Below are 14,559 nucleotides of genomic sequence, written 5' to 3'. Positions count from 1 at the left end.
TCTCTGGCAGATGGGAGGGGCCAAACCTTGTTCAGTAATGTGATTAACTAGCAATGGGCGGGCAGAAGCAACAACTAATGTGACAGGGGAGCAAGAATGTCTTGGGATCTTGAAATCCCAAAAATGTGACTGTGACCTTTGCATTGTGCTATACACCAATAAAGTAATTGATTGAACCTGTCCCATTTAACAATATCAATCCTTAAAGTTGTGTGTTAAAAATAGAGGCGGAAAACCAGGCCATCTGCCTCTTAGCATCGTGGGGCTGTAGTGAGGTTTAATCCAGATTACGACTGACCGTATTTTTTGTTGTTGGTGTCTGTTCCCTAGCCGTCAGTGCATCCTTCATTACACACCCAAGCAGCAGCACAGGTTAGCAGACAGAATATACAGGTTCCCATTGGACTTACCCGCTAGCAATCCCAACCCAACGGTAGAAGCCAGGGAAACATCTTGTCCTATTTACAATAATATCTATATATCCTAGTACAGCAGAACTCTATAGGGGATCAAGATGTTCCTAATCAAGACCATGATGCCTAACCCGCTGGCTGGTTTGAATCCTATGGGTGGAGGAGAGGAGGAAGCGGAGGCGGCCCCTGCAGATCCGGCCAAAGCAGCAGGGATGACACGCGAGGAGTATGAGGAGTACCAAAAACAGTTGGTGGAGGAGAAGTAAGTAACCTGCCCTGACTGCCGAGTTACCTCCATTTTGTTTTGGTGTTGTTGGATCATGAATGGCTATGAGACAACATGGCTGGCTAACCCTACATACTGTCGGCTCCACCACCCTTATTCTATCTGACCTTGACAAGCACCATGCAGGAATTGTACAGGAAATCACCTTGCAAATGATTTGTTCATTTTAAATCTTGTTGTTTTGTTGAATTCATAACTTTATTTTATCAACATTTATTCCCGTTGTTACAGATTACAATTTATGTTTATTTTTGCGCTATTTATTTTCTTGATGGTTTTGTCACTCAAGGTCAGAGCAGACACCTTAACTCAAACTGCAATTTTTACAACCACGACCACCATTACACAATTAATCTCTGATCATTGACCCTCTGCTGTGACATAAACAATGTTGTTTTTGAAGCTAGACTGGCATACCGACATTGAATTTAAATAACACTCAAAAGGTCAGTGCTAAAATAAAGTCAAATAGTCTGTAAAATGGTCTGTAAATTAGTCTGTAAAATAGTCTTACATTTTGAAAAGTGAATTCAGTTCAGTCTAATTTAGAGCCTGAACTATTAAGACTCCAGGAGGATTTTAAAATGGCTGCTGAATTTCACCCATGGTGATTTAATTTAACTGCGACGTTGTAGGAGGAGCTTTGATGGTGAAGTGAAAAATCACAGATCAAAAGTAATCTTACTGCTATGTTTATCTCAAATCATTTCAACACTCTGTCCAGTTTATTCATCCATATCCACAATTTCAGACAGGTACTAGTTGACAAACAGGAGGAAGAGCTCATAACTGTGGTTTCACTGCCATGGCAGCCATTTTGTTTTATTATGTAAAATGATGTGGCTGCTGCCCAGTAGGGCATGTTCAGTCACTGTTCAAAACATTAACTCGCAATCTCTGGATTCTATTAAATTAGATTCAAATTGTATGTTACATCACAGCATAGTTGAAAGATACTGTATGGCGTATAGAAATACAAAGACGGTAGTCAGTGGAGATGGGTGGGATGGGCTGAGGGAAACTGAGGGTTGAGATGTGGAACTGGAGACAACAGAGGGAGAGTTTTTTTTGGGGGGGGGGGTGTTGGATGGTTGATGGCCTGGCGGTTAGGATCTTGGGCCGGTGGCTGCTAGGTCGCTGGTTCGGGTCCCGGGTTTTGACTTGGTGAGAGATCTTTTGATGTGCCCTTGAGCTGGGCACTTGCCCCTGGTTGCTCCTGTGGGTCTCTCTGGATGGGAGTCTTTTAGATGAATGAATGTCATGTCAATGTTGAGCTGCTTCAATGCAGGTAGATTGTATGTTTTAATATTCAGTCAAATTAAGATTTGTAAAATGTATTTAAGCAATCAATAAATGAGTCCATAAATGTTACATTATTTGTGTGTAATAATTGTCTATATTGCAACAAAATATAGCATAGCCTTAGCCTAAAACGGACATGTTACAAGCGTTTCGCTACACTCGCAATAACATATGCTAACCATGTGTATGTGACCAATAATAATATTTGATTTAATTTGACATGTTGATGTTTTACAGAAATATAATCTTCTGATGGACGCTTCAGCCAAACCAGATTATGTAACCAGATTATGTAACCAGATTAGCCCTTCCTCCCATGATTTAGTGAACAATTCTGTTGTCGTCTGGTGGAAAATGGCCGCACACAGATCTGATGCTAAATGTTAAAGCACTTTTACTTAAAGCCTGCAGTTATAATGCATTATCAGAGCATGTATGACCACCTTATAACCATCTTGTATTCCTCATTTTGTGTTGGGTGTCTTCGGCCTATGACTCTCAGAGCAGAGCAGGAGTTAGTGTTATGCAATGAGTGTACAAAACATTAGGAACACATTGCTAATATTGAGTTGACCCCCTTTTCGCCCTCAGAACAGCCTCAATTCGTCAGGAAACTACAAGGTGTCCAAAGTATTCCACAGTGATGCTGGCCCATGTTGACTCCAATGCTTCCTACAGTTGTGTGAAGTTGGCTGGATGTCCTTTGGGTATTGGGTCATTCTTGATGCACACGGGAAACTGTTGAGTGTGAAAAACCCAGCAGCGTTGCAGTTCTTGGCACACTCAAACTGGTGCGCCTGGCACCTACTACCATACCCCGTTCAAAGGCACTTAAATCTTTTGTCTTGCCCATTCACCCTCTGAATGGCACACACACACAATTCATGTCTCAATTGTCTCAAGGCTTAAAAATCCTTCTTTAACCTGTCTCTTCATCTACACTGATTGAAGTGGATTTAACAAGTGACATCAATAAGGGATCATAGCTTTCACCTGGATTCACTTGGTCAGTCTATGTCATGGTAATGTTTTGTACAATCAGTGTACTGTGGCTGTGTTGGGTAATTTGTCCTAATCCTCAATCTGGCCCAAGCCCTCAATCTGGCCAACTAATAATCCTCACGTTTAATTGGCTAGGGGAAACAGTTCCCTATCCACAGCGACCAATGAGGTTGGCACATATACATGCTGCCCTATATACATAGACTTGAAATCACTGGCCACTTTAATAATGGAACACTTGTCACTTTAATAATGTTTACATATTTTGCATTACTCATCTCATATGAACAACACCGTTCAAAAGTTTGGGGTCACTTAGAAATGTCCTTGTTTTTAAAAAAAAAAGCTTTTTTTTTTGTCCATTAAAATAACATCAAATTGATCAGAAATACAGTGTAGACATTGTTGATGTTGTAAATGACTATTGTAGCTGGAAACGGCAGATTTTTTTATGGAATATCTACATTGGCGTACAGAGGCCCATTATCAGCAACCATCACTCCTGTGTTCCAAAGGCACGTTGTGTTAGCTAATCCAAGTTTATCAATTTAAAAGGCTGATTGACCATTAGAAAACCCCTACGGGTTGTGTAAAGCCATAATAATGACACAGGAAGAAAACAGTTGAAACGTTGGTTTAATCCATTATTATCATTGGAGCCATAGAGTTTGCAGCTTTTGATTTTTCTAAACAGGAGGAAAGCAAGCAGCACATTAGATGATAAAGCCATAAATAGTACAACAATACAACTATTTATTATGGCAGCCAGCCCAGACATCCTCCATGTTCTCTTTTCAAATTCCGGAAGAATCATATGACTGAACAGTGAGAATATGTAGTGTGCACCTCTTTACCTAAACCCATCTGATGGTTTACCCATGAGACATGTAGCATGTCGTTAAGGTCAACCTCCATAAGCGCTGCATCCTCTTAGCTTCACAGTATCATGTGTTGCATTAGTATGGTATATTGACTGTCCCTTTGTTTGAAACAAGATCATACTCAGACCGTTATTGTTGTTTGAATACAAATGAAACAAGTATACAGTATGCATGCATATAAAGTTATCCATGATGTGATCACGCTATATATAAATTAATTAATCAATCAATCAATTAATCAATCATTTATTTTCTCTGTTGTTCAGGATGGAGAGAGATGCTGACTTTTTACACAAGAAAGCTGAGAGGGCAACTCTGCGGGTGTGCCTACGAGACAAGTACAGACTCCCAAAGGTGACAACCCATTCCTCCTGAATTACAACCTGTTCAGCCCCCTGTGAGAACACATTCCTCCCGAATTACAACCTGTTCAGCCCCCTGTGAGAACACATTCCTCCCGAATTACAACCTGTTCAGCCCCCTGTGAGAACACATTCCTCCCGAATTACAATCTTTTCAGCCCCCTGTCACTAATCACTCTCTAGAGTAGATGATTTCAACTTTACTTGCACTGTTTTATGTTATACTGTATGTTTACATACTGTAGAGCAAATGTTCAAAGAGCAAACATGTTCATTGCCATTAATTTCTCAGATGCAGAGACCTTTGGATGGAACAATGAGGTTATGTAATTTTACATTTCAAAATGAATTAACTAGGCAAGTCAGTTAAGAACAAATTCTTATTTACAATGACGTCCTACACCGGCCAAACCCGGACGACGCTGGGCCAATTGTGTGCCGCCCTATGGGACTCCAAATCACAGCCGGTTGTGATACAGCCTGGATTCGAAACAGGGTGTCTGTATTGACGCCTCTAGCACTGAAGATGCAATACCTTAGATCGCTGCGCCACTCGGGAGCCCAAATGTAGACTACAATTGTTCTTCCTAAATTGACTGAATTGAAACGGACTCTAACCTCAACCCTGGTGAACACCTCAATGGTTGATGTTTACAGGCTAGATGCTGTTTTTATCCCTTGGCCTAGTACTTGGGCAGTGTACCTTAGGCCGTACAGCGGGAGGTGGAGGTGGCTAACTGCCAGCAGATTACGGTGAAGGCAAGATGTTCCATAAAATACCTGGAGACTTGACATGGTGTCCTATATTGTGCTGTGGGCTTAAAACAAGACCAGAAGCCATCTGCTCTGCTAGGTGTTCTAGCTAGGTGTTAATGTGGCTCTGGGGAGCGAAGACAGTGTTGGTTGAGCGACGTTGACAGCCACAACAACCACATCTAGGTTAGATTCTGTAGAATAATCTACTGAATCTGTTTGGATCTATTGGGATCTATTGAAAGCTGCTTGATAAGGAAGTTATTTTTAACCAGTTGTTATGACGAGCGGAAATAAGGTACAGTTGGATTTCTGATTTTATATACGTCATTACTGAAAGAAAAAGCGATAATTCAATGTTTTTGATTTGTATAGCTATATTACCACTACCATGTATAAAGCTGTGCGTACAGTAGCAAAAAGCAGAATATATATTTATATTATTTAAGCATTGAAAAGAAATCATCCTGACTGAGGTGAACTGCTGTGGCTTCTGTGTTTGCTTTTTGCAGAATGCCTCTCACAAGTCATTCAGTTCAATATTCAATCTTCTTGTTAGTTATTTTCATTTCTATATGTGGAACGACACTTCAAAACAATAGACAACATATTCATATATCATGAATAGGTATAGATTCAGTTGTTTTGTTTGCATGTTAGTTTAAATAGACATGTTCATGACAAAGGCTATACAACCTATACAACAACTATTGAGTCCAGCAAGTATAGTTTCACCATGACAGACAACCCAACATAAAGATTATTTTAAATTTGATTAAAGGCATTGTACAAGACAGTCATCACAACTGATTAACACAATGAATGGTGAAATAACGTGATTGTATTTGTAACTGCAAAATCTGTCATGTTTAACTAATGGAATTAGTGTCTTGTGTAAGACTATGGCGGATATCTTTAGAATCCTCACACCTGGCCGTCGTCATGGTTTCCAACGGAAAGGCTAACGCAGGTTTCAGATCAGCCTTCCTGGAGTTTAGAACGTAGGTTCCAACAGGTTCTAGAACGTAGGTTCCAACAGGTTCTAGAACGTAGGTTCCAACAGGTTCTAGAACGTAGGTCCCAACAGGTTCTAGAACGTAGGTTCCAACAGGTTCTAGAACGTAGGTTCCAACAGGTTCTAGAACGTAGGTCCCAACAGGTTCTAGAACGTAGGTTCCAACAGGTTCTAGAACGTAGGTTCCAACAGGTTCTAGAACGTAGGTTCCAACAGATTCTAGAACGTAGGTTCCAACAGGTTCTAGAATGGAGGTTTCAACAGGTTCTAGAACGTAGGTTCCAACAGGTTCTAGAATGGAGGTTTCAACAGGTTCTAGAACGTAGGTTCCAACAGGTTCTAGAACGTAGGTTCCAACAGGTTCTAGAATGGAGGTTCCAACAGGTTCTAGAACGTAGGTTCCAACAGGTTCTAGAACGTAGGTTCCAACAGGTTCTAGAATGGAGGTTTGAGGTTGCTGCCGTTTCTTCAGTCAATCTGTTTCTTCTTCTCTTCTTCTTTATTGCATTAAGTGTGCTCAAACTGAGGATCCCTAAGTGACCATTTGTTTTTACCAGTGACATGTGCACCAGTGAGGTGTTAAAACGACACTCATCCAGTGCCTTGCATGTAGTTGTGTGTAGTTATTGCAGGATACCAGGTTGTGTCAGAGGAACACCCTAAAAATGATCAGACTCCCGCCACTGTCTGTTCTCTCTGCTGCCACACGGGAAGCGGTACCGGAGCGCCATATCTGGGACCAGAAAGCTCCTGAAGTTTCTACCCCCAAGCTATAAGACTGCTGAACAGTTAATCAAATGGCTACCCGAACATTCTGCTTTTCACCCCCTACTAATATGTACATATTACCTCAATCAATCAATCACCTAACCAAACCTACATGTACATATTACCTCAATCAATCAATCACCTAACCAAACCTACATGTACATATTACCTCAATCAATCAATCACCTAACCAAACCTACATGTACATATTACCTCAATCAATCAATCACCTAACCAAACCTACATGTACATATTACCTCAATCAATCAATCACCTAACCAAACCTACATGTACATATTACCTCAATCAATCAATCACCTAACCAAACCTACATGTACATATTACCTCAATCAATCACCTAACCAAGCCTACATGTACATATTACCTCAATCAATCACCTAACCAAGCCTACATGTACATATTACCTCAATCAATCACCTAACCAAACCTACATGTACATATTACCTCAATCAATCACCTAACCAAGCCTACATGTACATATTACCTCAATCAATCACCTAACCAAGCCTACATGTACATATTACCTCAATCAATCACCTAACCAAACCTACATGTACATATTACCTCAATCAATCACCTAACCAAACCTACATGTACATATTACCTCAATCAATCACCTAACCATGTACATATTACCTCAATCAATCAATCACCTAACCAAACCTACATGTACATATTACCTCAATCAATCAATCACCTAACCAAACCTACATGTACATATTACCTCAATCAATCAATCACCTAACCAAACCTACATGTACATATTACCTCAATCAATCAATCACCTAACCAAACCTACATGTACATATTACCTCAATCAATCAATCACCTAACCAAACCTACATGTACATATTACCTCAATCAATCACCTAACCAAGCCTACATGTACATATTACCTCAATCAATCACCTAACCAAGCCTACATGTACATATTACCTCAATCAATCACCTAACCAAACCTACATGTACATATTACCTCAATCAATCACCTAACCAAGCCTACATGTACATATTACCTCAATCAATCACCTAACCAAGCCTACATGTACATATTACCTCAATCAATCACCTAACCAAACCTACATGTACATATTACCTCAATCAATCACTCACCTAACCAAACCTACATGTACATATTACCTCAATCAATCACCTAATCAAGCCTACATGTACATATTACCTCAATCAATCACCTAACCAAGCCTACATGTACATATTACCTCAATCAATCACCTAACCAAGCCTACATGTACATATTACCTCAATCAATCACCTAACCAAGCCTACATGTACATATTACCTCAATCAATCACCTAACCAAGCCTACATGTACATATTACCTCAATCAATTACCTAACCAAACCTACATGTACATATTACCTCAATCAATCACCTAACCAAGCCTACATGTACATATTACCTCAATCAATCACCTAACCAAGCCTACATGTACATATTACCTCAATCAATTACCTAACCAAACCTACATGTACATATTACCTCAATCAATCACCTAACCAAGCCTACATGTACATATTACCTCAATCAATCACCTAACCAAGCCTACATGTACATATTACCTCAATCAATCAATCACCTAACCAAACCTACATGTACATATTACCTCAATCAATCACTCCAACACCCTCGTACCCCAGTACACGTCATTGTTATTTTATCGTGTTACTATTTATTTTTTTACATCTATTTGGAAATGTTCTTACTTTTTAACTGCGTTGTTGGGAAAGGGCTCGTAAGTAAACATTTCACAGTAAAGTCTACACTTGTTGTATTCGTCTCATTTATTTAATGTCTCTCCATGTTTTACTAGCTAATCTAACATCTGTCTCTACAGAGCGAGACAGGATGATAGAGTCTGTCTGTCTGTCTGTCTGTCTGTCTGTCTGTCTGTCTGTCTGTCTGTCTGTCTGTCTGTCTGTCTGTCTGTCTGTCTGTCTGTCTGTCTGTCTGTCTGTCTCGATAGCTAATCCAATGTACTGCAAAGCACTTTGTGACAACTGCTGACATAAAAACATCAGTTATGAATGAATTTGATTGATTTATTTGTAATGATTTCATTGATTGATTGATTTATTGATTGATTGTCCGTGTTGGTCTAGCTGTAGTATGGTATCTTTCTATCTCATTAGCTAATCTGATGTCTGTGCTAGCCCCTACAGAGACAAGAGTGTAACTGTAGAAGATATCTCTGTCTCACTAGCTAATCTGATGTCTGTGTTGGCCCCTACAGAGACAAGAGTGTAACTGTAGAAGATATCTCTGTCTCACTAGCTAATCTGATGTCTGTGTTGGCCCCTACAGAGACAAGAGTGTAACTGTAGAAGATATCTCTGTCTCACTAGCTAATCTGACGCTTGTGTTGGCCTCTACATGAACAGAAAAAGTATGTGAACCCTTTGGAATTACCTGGATTTCTGCATAAATTGGTCATCAAATTTGATCTGATCATCTAAGTCACAACAATAGACAAACACAGTATACTTAAACTAATAACACACACATTATTGTATTTTTCTTGTCTATATTGAATATATCGTTTAAACATTCACAGTGTAGGTTGGAAAAAGTATGTGAACCCCTAGGCTAATGACTTATCCAAAAGCTAATTGGAGACAGGAGTCAGCTAACCTGGAGTCAAATCAATGAGATGAGATTGGAGATGTTGGTTAGAGCTGCCCTGCCCTATAAAAAACACTCACAAATTTGAGTTTACTATTCACAAGAAGCATTGCCTGATGTGAAATATGCCTCGAACAAAAGAGATCTCGGAAGAACTAAGATTAAGAATTGTTGACTTGCATGAAGCTGGAAAGGGTTACAAAGTATCTCTAAAAGCCTTGATGTTCGTCAGTCCACAGTAAAACAAACTGTCTATAAATGGAGAAAGTTCAGCAGTGTTGCAGCTCTCCCTAGGACTGGCCGTCCTGCAAAGATGACTGCAAACACACAAAGCAGAATGCTCAATGAGGTTAAGAAGAATCCTAGAGTGTCAGCTAAAGACTTACAGAAATCTCTGGAACATGCTAACATCTCTGTTGACGAGTCTACGATACGTAAAGCACTAAACAAGAATGGTGTTCATGGGAGGATACCACGCAAGAAGCCACTGCTGTCCAGAAAACACTTTTCAGCACATCTGAAGATTACAAAAGAGCACCTGGATGTTCCACAGCTCTACTGGCAAGATATTATGTGGACAGATTATTTGGAAGGAACACACAACACTATGTGTGGAGAAAAAAAGGCACAGCACACCAACATCAAAACCTCATCCCAACTGTAAAGTATGGTGGAGGGAGCATCATGGTTTGGGGCTGCTTTGCTGTCTCAGGGCCTGGACAGCTTGCTATCATCAACGGGGAAAATGAATTCCCATGTTTATCAAGACATTTTGCAGGAGAATGTAAGGCTATCTGTCCACCAACTAAAGCTCAACAGAAGTTGGGTGATGCAACAGGACAACGACCTAAAACACAGAAGTAAATCAACAACAGAATGGCTTCAAGAGAAGAAAATACACCTTCTAGAGTGTCCTGACCTCAACCCGACTGAGATGCTGTGGCATGACCTCAAGAGAGCGGTTCACACCAGACATCACAAGAACATTGCTAAACTGAAACAGTTTTGTAAAGAGGAATGGTCCAAAATTCCTCCTGACCGTTGTGCCGGTCTGATTCACAACTACAAAACATTTGGTTGAGGTTATTGCTGCCAAAGGAGGGTCAACCAGTTATTAAATCCAAGGGTTCACATACTTTTTCCACCCTGTACTGTGAATGTTTACATGGTCTGTTCAGTAAAGACATGAAAACATATAATTGTTTGTGTGCAATTAGTTTAATCAGACTGTGTTTGTCTATTGTTGTGACTTAGATGAAGATCAGATACAATTTTATGACCAATTTATGCAGAAGTCCAGGTAATTCCAAAGGATTCACATACTTTTTTCTTGCCGCTGTAGTAGGTTGTTTACATCTGTATCGGTCTCTCCCTTTAAAGGCCGAGCAAGATGCATTAGAGTAGTAGGTTCAGGTTGTCTGTCGCTCTCTCTCACTCGCTAATCTAATGTCTGCATGGGTCTTTTAGTGGGAGCAGGGCAGCAAGCAGTAACTAACGATGCTAGCTAATGTAACATCTCTATTGTTTCTCTAACAGAGCGAGTAGGACGAGAACATGATCTCCGTCTGTCTTACTAGCTGATGTCCTGAATAATAATAATAATATTACAAGCTATAAAATAAATATAATGTCTGTATTGGTCTCTACTCTCTCCAGAGCGAGCAGGACGATAACATGCTTGCCATGGCTGGAGACGACGTGGACGTACCCGAGGAGCTCCTCAAGATGGTGGACGAGGATGCCACAGAGGAGGAGGACAAGGACTCCATCTTGGGTGGCATTCAGAACCTCCAGAACATGGACATGGACCAGCTCAAGGAGAAGGCCTCGGCCACCGTGACGGAGATGAAAGCCAAGGCAGAGGAGAAATGCTCTGTCATGTAAATAAAATAAAATAGAAGATTTCACTTCATGAACAGCCGGTCCCAATTCCATCCCAGCAGATCTGAAGGTGGAAGAAATATACTTATTAAGACCATTAGACATGCTAACATAGAGGTGTAAAGGAACAAGGGGGAGGGAAAGGGAGTGATTTAGGACCGACTGTAAACAAACCGATTATATAAGAGTCTCCACTCTCCACCCAGCAGACCTGGGTTTAAAATAAGTATCTGAGCTATTTTAAAGCTCCTATACTCAACTGGTGGACCGCATCTATTTATTGTTAAAAAAATAGAACTCGATCGGGCTTCGACCCCTGGTATCATTTAAACACACATAAGACGTGTAGAATTGCAGGAAATTAGCTATGAAACAGCAACAAAATTCTCTGCCCCATGTGAAATGTGTAGAATTGCATGGAATTGGCTTTAAAACCGCAACATTTTCTCTCCGCCAACAAGAGGGGTGTGAACAGTTTGGGGTCCAATGGGTTGTGAGGTTGGGGTTTGTTACTACGCCGATAAATGACATTATCCATCTGGACCTTAGCCACATAGGAAATTTGTTTGACCGGACCTTCTCAACTAGTACATGAGTACCCATGTTTTAAAGTCTCCTTTGAGTGTTTTGATTGAGCCTGTCTGGGGAGTGCCAGATGGACGGGCCGAGTTGGTTTGCACTTTTGGTACTATTCCATTGGTTCCATAATTGAGCCAGGTAAGCTCAATCAAGCACAGATGAAAGAAAACAGATACTATTTGAACCCAGGTCTAAGAGAGTCCTCTATCTCCCCCTATCAATGATCAAAGCTGTGAAATCTGCTTGGCGACATCCAATGGTAGCAGGTCTTGCTGAAATGGAAGTTAATTTCCCAAACAACTTCTTTGGTGAATCGGTTTCTGTTTTGAAGTCTCCCCTTAATTTGCTGTTTGTATAACTTGTAAAAGTACGTATTTTTTGTATGTGTGTGAATGAATGCTGTTTTAGATTGTTTCTCCTCCATTTGTGTTATTCTCCATGTTTCATTTGTTAATTAGGAAATTATGGCACTCATGATGGCCACTTTTACACTTTATGCAACTGACAATATTTAGGACAGTTGCTAAATGCATTCTGTTGCATATCCTGCTCCACACACACAATTGTAAATCTTTGACAATCACCTCTATCAATGTTTATCCAAAACAACAAGCATAAAACAAGCCTGTAAGAGATAAATACTTGCAGTTTTGCACAATCCATCATTTAAATAAAATATATAGTCTTTATTCCATAATTAAACATACTGTACATTAACATTGACTAACACACTGAAGTAGTAATGTTAAGGATTTTGGATTATTCTAAAATATATATATTAAATGTAAAGTTATGTTGTGCTGTTAGAATGATACATGTTCATGCAAAAGCCAATGACAAATAAAACAACTGACTTGTATAAAATGACCGACTATTTGACATTATTTCTCTTATAGATGCTAACAGATCCAAAGCCTTCTATTTACAAACACATATATTCCTAATGGGAGATATAACAGACAGAAATCGAAAGAAACTCTAGATTACATTTTAAATATGTGAATTACAGAAGCTGCATAAAGAAATGGGTGTTCAATTCATTTGAGATTATTTAGCATCTGTTGTTAGGGTAGGTTAGTTCGGGTGAAGAAACCCTCCATCTTGTGAGTTTCACGTGAGTCCAATGTTCAGAATGCCTTGGATTGGGAATGTTCTGGTAAAACATTAGCAGTTAATAGGATGAAGGTTGCCGAGGAGGTTGTCCCACCTCATCAGGTTAACTGCTTATGTCAGACTCTCAAATGATTTGGATTGGACTCAGTTAGCTAGAAAACTAGACAAGACAAGTTGTGTTCAAGTTTCCACAGAAGGTTAGAGTTATATAGGGGGAATGGAAGACACATTTTCTGTATCTTGATGAAATCATATAGCCAGTATTTTATTTTAGAAAGCCCCACATCACATATTCCTAATTGCAGTAGTTGGAACCTACTGGTGTGAGCCAGCTAGATGTCTGTTTTCAACAGACAGAGCAATGTCAAAGCCAAAGGCACAACAATGTCAAAGGTACAATAATAGCATATAAAACCTGTTCTACATAATATCCAGCTATCAAATTGCTCATACGGCTGCCAAGGCCAAGGATCAATAGACTCATTGAGGATTTTTTTTTAATTAAATTGAAATGCTTGACATTCATTTACTAAATGGACTTTAACAAAGTTGCCCCTCAGCCCTGGATATTGTAATTAATAATGTGAACTACAAATATGGAGTCAAGAGTCCAATAACCCTTTTTATATCCAATATGCATCCCCTAATTGTAACTAAAAGATATAAGTTACAAGCCTGTGTTGTAAATGACAAGCTACTGTACATCCTGACTGTTGGTTCTCAGCACACTGGATCCTGCTGTCCTTGTGCAGTGCCTACCGGACACTTTGGCAAACAGAGGATAATGTTACCTTCTGCAATTAGGAAAAGCTAAATAGTTTTAAGGGTTTTACCTCTTTAGAGAAAGAAAAAAACTAATCCCCTTAAGCAGCGTGTGGGCCAGGGATTACCAGACTGCTGTCAATCTTTGTTTAGTGTTAATTACACATATTCCCCACAATATTGAGGAAGTTAAGACATTTTATTTGCACCTCAATGGCAGGCCCACTGGGCCACTGGGCTAAACTAAGGTCTGTATGGTTAACCTCTCACATAATAAGGTTATATACTGTATAGGCCTAAAGATGTAACGATGTAACTACGGCGTGAACTATGACCTCTCAAGTGGTTAGTTAATGGGGCAGAAACGGTCGTGGCTTTCTTGTTCACAGATAATAGGCAACAACAGGTTTACACAGGCGACTCAACTCATTCAACACATTCAACCCAACTTGAAATATGTCCAATTATCAAGATAACAGTCTGTAGCCTGACATGAATAACACTTATAGCTGTTGCTAATCACATACTATATTATTGTGTGTTTTGGTTGCCAGGTTTATCAACTCATTTAATAGAATTAAACAAATAAGCATTCATTCAAATAAATAACTGGACAATTAAGCAAATACATGTATTTATTTCTTATTTATTTATGTATTTAACTCTTTTTTTTTTAAATACACACAAAACAACTAGGCCTATTTTCAAGTAAAAAAAAAGATATTTATTTTATTGAAAATGAAACTATTGGGAGGTGGACGTGTAGACGTCCTCTCTGAGA

The 14,559-nt window shown here is 39.5% G+C and overlaps 1 protein-coding gene across 1 annotated transcript; it reads left to right on the top strand.

Annotated features, from left to right (window-relative positions):
* Positions 1–234: 234 nt before the first annotated feature.
* cplx4a (complexin 4a) lies at positions 235–12,767 on the top strand. Its single transcript, XM_014138847.2, has 3 exons — positions 235–675; positions 4,151–4,238; positions 11,100–12,767. The coding sequence occupies exons 1-3, from the start codon at positions 515–517 to the stop codon at positions 11,325–11,327; spliced, it is 477 nt and encodes a 158-aa protein (XP_013994322.1). The 5' UTR covers positions 235–514; the 3' UTR covers positions 11,328–12,767.
* The last annotated feature ends 1,792 nt before the right edge of the window (positions 12,768–14,559 follow it).

The sequence above is a fragment of the Salmo salar genome, chromosome ssa13 (assembly GCF_905237065.1).
Source record: "Salmo salar chromosome ssa13, Ssal_v3.1, whole genome shotgun sequence".
In the NCBI taxonomy this organism is placed as follows: domain Eukaryota; kingdom Metazoa; phylum Chordata; class Actinopteri; order Salmoniformes; family Salmonidae; genus Salmo; species Salmo salar.
This window is presented reverse-complemented; position numbering and strand designations above follow the sequence as displayed.

Coding starts and splice junctions, on each gene's coding strand:
- cplx4a (XM_014138847.2), top strand. CDS start 515: ATGTTCCTAATCAAGACCATGATGCCTAACCCGCTGGCTGGTTTGAAT. Junction 676..4,150: donor AAACAGTTGGTGGAGGAGAA/GTAAGTAACCTG, acceptor TCTGTTGTTCAG/GATGGAGAGAGATGCTGACT. Junction 4,239..11,099: donor ACAAGTACAGACTCCCAAAG/GTGACAACCCAT, acceptor TACTCTCTCCAG/AGCGAGCAGGACGATAACAT.